A 6,632-nucleotide genomic window follows, 5' to 3' on the forward strand; every position below is an offset into this window, starting at 1 on the left:
ACCTCAGCAATAGAGTGCCTCTGCACTTTTTCCAGAAAGTAAACCCACCCTCAAAGGATGAACAATTTGCCACTCTTGAGATGGTGCCATGGGCTTGGATGGCTCTGAGCCACGATGGAGTGTGTGTCCCAGGATGACTACTTTGAAGTAGTCTTGTCCCTCCTAGTAGATAGTTGGATAGAGGCTATTCTTTCCAGTGTCACTCCAGCCCCTTCCTGTAAAAACAAAGTTTTCAGTTGTAACCATACAGAATGATTTTCACATGGCATTGTCTAGGGTGTCATCAACAAACATACTGTCAAGAAAAACTCCTAAGAGGGGAATCAGAGAAATAGAGATCAAAGTAGATCAAATGCTGCTCTATTTATAGTAATAAAAATAACAGTCGACAACAGCCTGTCTTAGACATGAGACAATAAATACTCGGTAGTTCTATAGTAGCCACTTTCTACTGCCATGCTCATGGCAGACATTACTAATCAATCATGGCTTTTCCGGTTGAACAGTCTTACTGTTCTTGACAACGGGCTTCAGGCAGTCACTACCAATTGTTCCAAGTTGTCTGCAAGATAAAATCTGTTTGCCATCCCTGGGTATGTGTATTTCCCAAAACATTAGGTTTTATATATGGGCGAACCACATGGCTCAGACAGAGCTGTGCTAAGGCCAGGAGTGGTCCCTTTGACATCTTTAGGTTCTCGCAGCTGACCCTTCTCAGAATGCATCCTCAGGTCCATCTAGAATTCACCTCAAGGCAAACGTGGGTTGGGGGTGAAAAAAGAGAAAGGGGCAGATGGTGAGCAGAAGAGTGGGTTTGGCTGAGATGTGGAGGGAAGGAGAGAATGGGAGAGAGCTTCTTGGGGGTGTCTCAGCAGGTATGATCCCTAAGGAGTGGGAGAGCCCTCACTGTGCACTCCTGCAGCCAAGCCCACCTACCAGTGGGGGGTGGCCGCTGGCGGTATGGCTGGTCACTGTGAACGCTGAGCAGAGCCCTGTCCCATCCCCCAGGCACCACCACGCAGCCTCCCGTTTTGTATATTTCAGGCAGCCCCTCTGGCCTCTGTTTACAGACTCTTTTTTCCTTTTTCTTCTCCTCTTCATGCTGCCTCACCTCCTGTGCTATTCCCAAGTCTCCCAAGGTGAGTCTGTTGATGGGTGCCCGGCCTGGAGCCTGGGCCGCCTGGGGCCCTTCCCACACTGCCCCACCCACTCCTCCCAGTTGGTCAACGGGCTTCTATTTTTGGCTTTTTATTTTGGAAAATGTTTAAACGTAAGCAAAAGTAAATGGCCTAGAATAATGAGTCCCTAAAGGCCCAACTTCAACCATTATCAATTCACGGCCTCTCTTGTTCCCCTATGACTCCCTATGTCTTCCCCTCCCCCCAGCACTGGATTATTAGCACCCAAAATTGATGAATAATCTGATAAGAGAAAAAAACCCAGTTAAGTCCACCGAAGCTCCTCTGCTGGCTAAATTATCAGCTAACGGGGATAACCATTCAGAAAATTCCAGGCTCATAATTTCGTCCTTAAATATTTTAGTAGCTATTGTTTTTAAAAAAACATAACCATGATACACTTTCACACCCACATAAATTAGCAATAATTCCCTAATATCAGTAATGGTTCATTTCCCCCAATGGTCTCATAATTACCGCCAATGTTTTAAAGGCTCGAAGCCCCCAGTCACATTTGTCTGTGTCACAGACGTCCAGCTGGTTGAACTCTCTTCTGTATGTTTCTTCCTCTTGTCTTCCTTCCTTCCTCCTTTCTGGCCCATGATGGGTACCATAATGGGTACCATGATGGGTACCAGATGACCATCACTCAGGGAAGCCCGCCTGGCACCTTCTCCCAAAGCTTTGCATTTGGAAATCACTCCAGGCCAGCCTGGTGGGGCCACTTGTGTGCAGTGGCTTCAGACGTGTGACTTCAAAAGCACATTGATAACCTCCCAACCCCCAAGGCAGATACCCTCCTCTCAGATATCCCCACTAAACCTAAAGTTCCTCAATTCTCCGTTCATCCTTTTGCTTCCCATTAAAAAGCCAATGCCCTTGGAAAAGTTGGACCCTGACTGGAGCAGTCATGTACACCTCGGTGTGAATGAGATCTCATGAGCATATTCTTGCCTGGGGGCCCCTGGGGAAATCTTGAAGGATGTGGGTGTCTAACCATTTCTCCTCTGCCTCTTCCTCACAGGCTACAAGGAGCAGGGCATCCCACAGCAGCTGTGAGCCTGCCCTGGGGCAGCCGAGAAGTCCAGGGTGGCCCCGTGAGGGCCGCCTCCAGCAGCGGCAGGCACAAGGACCTCTCCTTCTTCTCTTCTGCTGTTTCCTGGGTTTGGAGTGGAAAGGGGGGGGTTAAAAATATTATTTATTTTAAAAACGCACCTGCTTTTCTCAGCAGCCTCTGAGGGCTGCCAGCCCTCACTGTGGGTACAGGCACCCAGAGCAGCTCCAGGTGGGCGGGGAGCTGGGTGGAGGTGGGAGTGCTGACAGAGAGGCTGGAATGTGTCTTCTCCCCCTCCACCCCCATCCCATGCACGCCTAGCCTTGCATTGCCCACTGCAAGGGCACACCAAAGCTGCCGGACTAGGCAGCAGTGGCCCTGTCCAGGTGAACAGTGGCTCACCAAGGGGCAGGCCTGTGGTGAATACTTACTCTGCCAGAGTGGTCTCCTGGGGGCAGTACCAGGACGAGGGTGAGGATGGACAGACTCCAGTCAGGAGTGGAAAGGCCTACTGCGCCCTCAGCTTTGGGGGGTGAGGGAGGGACACACAAATGCCCTCCTCGCTGTGTCCTGACTCTGCCCTCCCTTACTTATCACAGCCCCCACCTTCTTGCCACTGAAATCTCTGGGCCTGGCTGTGTTTGGACCTTTGTGTGTCTGGGGAGGAGGGCAGTGGCCCCATCCCTGGGGCAAAACTGCTCAAATCACCTGAGGTTCATCCACAGAATTACCAGCCCAGGTCTGAGTGAGACAGGCTGGCAGCCTTTCACATGTCACGACAGTCCTTTTTCTGAAATCCTTGGAGTGGATGGTTTTCTGAATTCAGAAATTTTGGATGTGAAAAAGAGAATCGGCGACGTTTGCCCTACATGTCCTAACACCCTGAGGAGTCTGGGACGGCTCTCCACCACCAAGCAGTGACCGTTTCTACAGAGGAACGTGTGGCTAGTCAGACTAATTGGCATCAATAGAGACAGTAAATAGCCTCACCTGGTTTCAGCTCAGATTTTGCCACTAAATCAATTATGGGAGAAAACGTACCACGTGAGAACTTTTGGGGTTTTAGAATTGCAAAAAAAAAAAATTGTCTGGGGTTCTGGATCTTTGAAATCCTTCTTGCAAACAGATGCATTAGAGTGAGACTGTCGGGGTTACAGAGGGATTCCTCCCCTTGCAAAGAGACTGCCGGGCCCTTTAAGACGCCTCTGTTGATTGTTACAGTCAGATCCCACTGGAGGCAGCTGCCAGCGGAAGTTGTCCAGGCTACTATGGGTCATGTGTCAACCTGAAATGAAGAAAAAGGAGCATCCAAAATGATAGTGACAAGTCAGACATTTACNTGGCTGGACTGCCAGTTCGCTGAGAGAGAATAGCCTTTGCCTGGACACACCCACCATATTGCTGCGCTCCTTACGGCTCCTCAGTAAACCTCAGGCTTGCTGTTCCTCCCCTTGCAGGTCTGGGCAAACCCCATCAGGAAAAGGTTCCAGGAGCTCTGCCCTAGCCTGCTCTCTCTCCACACTATAGGCACCGGGGCCCTCAGCTCCTGTCCTGAGGGATCAGTGTGTGTACTGGCTTTGTGGGGGGATGTCACTTCCGGAATTTACTTCTATGGGTGGCTTCCATGGTACCCCAGTGACGCTGGCTCTTACCCCTGAATCTTTGCCACATAAGGTTGGTGCCCTCTCCCCCTGCCGTCTGTTGTCCTTGAAGGTGGCTGTACTGGTGCCCCTTAATGGCAAGGACCATTTGTCATGGGACGTCTGTGTTCTCCCAAAGGCCCTTTGGCAACCTCTGCCAAGCCTCCTCCAGGTGACACTCTAGTGTGGGGACAAGAGATGGGGTCTGAGCCGGGAGGTGCCGGACACCAACTCCTCCTCTCCAAGCTCCTGGAGGATGGGCAGCTGGGCCCCAGGCCATGATGAGCATGCCTGCTGCTGTCTCCCAGCGCCCTCATACAGTGTCCCCTCTGCCTCTCACAGGGACATTCGTCTCGGCCTTCACTGTGCTGTGTGGAGCCCGCACTGATCTCCCAGACAGGCACGTGTGCTGCGTCTTCTGGCTGAACATCGCGGCGGCCCTGATCCAGGTCCTCACGGCCATTGTCATGGTGGGCTGGATCATGAGCATCTTCTGGGGCATGGACATGGTCATCCTCGCCAGTGAGTACCGCTCACCGTGGGGCTGGGGCTGGGCCGGGATGAGGAGAGCAGGCTGGAGGCGGGGCGGGGGCCAGAACGGCCTGGGAGCTTGTGATCCCGCAGGGCATGGGTGCTTGGCAGGGAGATCAGCTGGGCCTGCTGCTCCCCGAGGGCTCACCCGTGTCCTCCTCTCTAATGTCCGTGGCTGCCTGGACAGGGGACCTTGCCCGCACTCCCAGCTCCGGGGCCTGTAGGAAGTCCTGTGTGCAGATAGGTCGAGACTACGCCAGACAGAATGAACGAGAGAGGGAGGGAGCCCCTATTCAGCTCAGACACAACAGGCATTCCATTTGTCAAGGAGGCAGGGTAGCAAGGGTGTGGCCCGAGGGAGCTTAGGTCCCCTGTGCTTAGCGTTCCCGTCCATCCATCATGCACTTTCCAGAAAGAAGGAAAGGGCCACAGGAATCCCTGTAACTGTGCTTTTTACAGCCAGACCAGCATAATTTCTCTTTCTTTTAAACTAAGCTCTTTGTTCATTGATGCTAAAGCCTTACTTCCTAATTGGTATTGACCTTCATCCATCCTTTAACACAAACTTGATCCAGACACAAAACTGTTCTGTGAAAGGGTTTAGCCTTATGAAATCAAGTTTACCAAAGATGACTTGATTAACGTTTTAAAGATAACCTAGTAAGATCGTAAAACAGACACCATCTAAATATTTTAAGCAGCTGTGCCCGTCGCCCTGTGCCCCATGCCATGTCCCCTGTGTTCTCACATGCTCGGTCTACCTCATTAGGCCACGGTTCCTCACGGACGGGGACCACACCTCCTCAGGCACTTTGTCCTTCTCTCCACGCCCTCACGCTTCTCACTGTGTCCTGCATCCGACAAATCCATTCATAAGTGCGATGGTCAGTGCCAAGGGTAAGCTGCTCCAGATAAGGACCGCAGAGGCAGGAAGGGGAGCTCGGGGTTCAGGGGGCCCTAGAAATATCTAGAATGATCTGTAGCTGAATCAGCCTGAGTTTAGGATCCTGTGAGGATCCAAGACCCAGGGCACACACAGATGCCAGGACCAGGCAAGTCCTTGGGTCAGTGACCCGTCGAGTCACCGGGCCAGAGCCAATGCACGTACCAGAGCCTGAGGGGGATCAGCAGAGCGGGTGAATTGGTCAAACGGGCTGCCTAGAGGCACGTCCTCCAGGGGCCGAGTTTGGGGCGGAAGTGTGTTGGCTGGACTGCCAGAGCATCCCAGAGTTAGAGCAGACCAGGCAGATGCTGGGAGAAGTGGGAGGAGGACACCAGGCCTAGCCAGCAGCCGAGTGGGGCCTGTCAGGGAGGGCAGCGGGAGGTAAGCAGGCAGAGACCTGCCTGTCCAACTCCCTCGTGGGAGCCCCACTCTTGGGCATGTTGAGGGACCACTTCCACTTGTGGGGAGGGGGTGCAGGACAGGAAGGAAGGGCTGCCAGCCTCCTGTGAGCTGGCACTTCCCTAGGAACCTGTGGGGTGGTCTGTAGCTCCTGAGCCTGTCCCCAGGTACAACCCAGAGGTGCACCTGCTCTCAGAAGCTTCCTCACAGTAGTCAGGAGGCCTGTGCTCCATCTCCGCCCAGGATGAGCCCCGAGCACCCTTACTGCTTCATCTCATCACAGCGAATGTCTAGCCAGGCACTTGGGCACTTGAATGAGGAACCTTTCCATTAAGGTGGAACACACCTATGTCACAGGGTGGGTCTCCACAAATGTGTGTTGGTGTCTAATCGGGTCCCTAGAACTTTCTGGTATTCTTGTCTTGGGTCATCCTTAATACCCAGGAATCACAGGGTCTAGATCTGAAAGATAACTTAAAGAACTCACTTGATCATGTCTTGGGTGAGGAAACAGAGGTCCCAAGAGGTATAGATGGGGACCCAGTCAATTCTCACTTTCTGTTACCCGAGGCTGTTGACTCTTCTATGGCTGATGTGGGGGCCATAACTGGACTGTAGAATAATCACATGCCAGGATCCCCCATTCCCACCCTTCCTCCCTGCCTTCCCTCTCTCCCTACCCCCCCCCACCCACCTGCAATACTTCACTGTGGGTCAGAGTCAGCTCCTCTCTACACTGGCTTCAGGGACGCTGTCTTTGTGTCAGACTTTTTAGAGCACTGTTTGGGGGATGGATTTGAGGGCTGCACAAAAAAACCTGTCACACCTCACTGCTAACCACTCACCCCCTCATTCTTCCGCCCCCTCAGCCACAAGACTTGCTTACC

The 6,632-nt window shown here is 52.6% G+C and overlaps 1 protein-coding gene across 1 annotated transcript in view; it reads left to right on the forward strand.

Moving 5' to 3' along the window:
* STUM (stum, mechanosensory transduction mediator homolog) overlaps positions 1–6,405 on the forward strand; it is a 65,906-nt gene extending 59,501 nt beyond the window's left edge. The window contains exon 2 of the mRNA XM_019659057.1: positions 4,215–6,405. Within this exon, the coding sequence (XP_019514602.1) occupies positions 4,215–4,627 (413 nt within the window). The 3' untranslated portion in view covers positions 4,628–6,405. The remainder of the gene's footprint in view (positions 1–4,214) is intronic.
* The last annotated feature ends 227 nt before the right edge of the window (positions 6,406–6,632 follow it).

The sequence above is a fragment of the Hipposideros armiger genome, unplaced genomic scaffold (assembly GCF_001890085.2).
Source record: "Hipposideros armiger isolate ML-2016 unplaced genomic scaffold, ASM189008v1 scaffold_293, whole genome shotgun sequence".
NCBI lineage: Eukaryota > Metazoa > Chordata > Mammalia > Chiroptera > Hipposideridae > Hipposideros > Hipposideros armiger.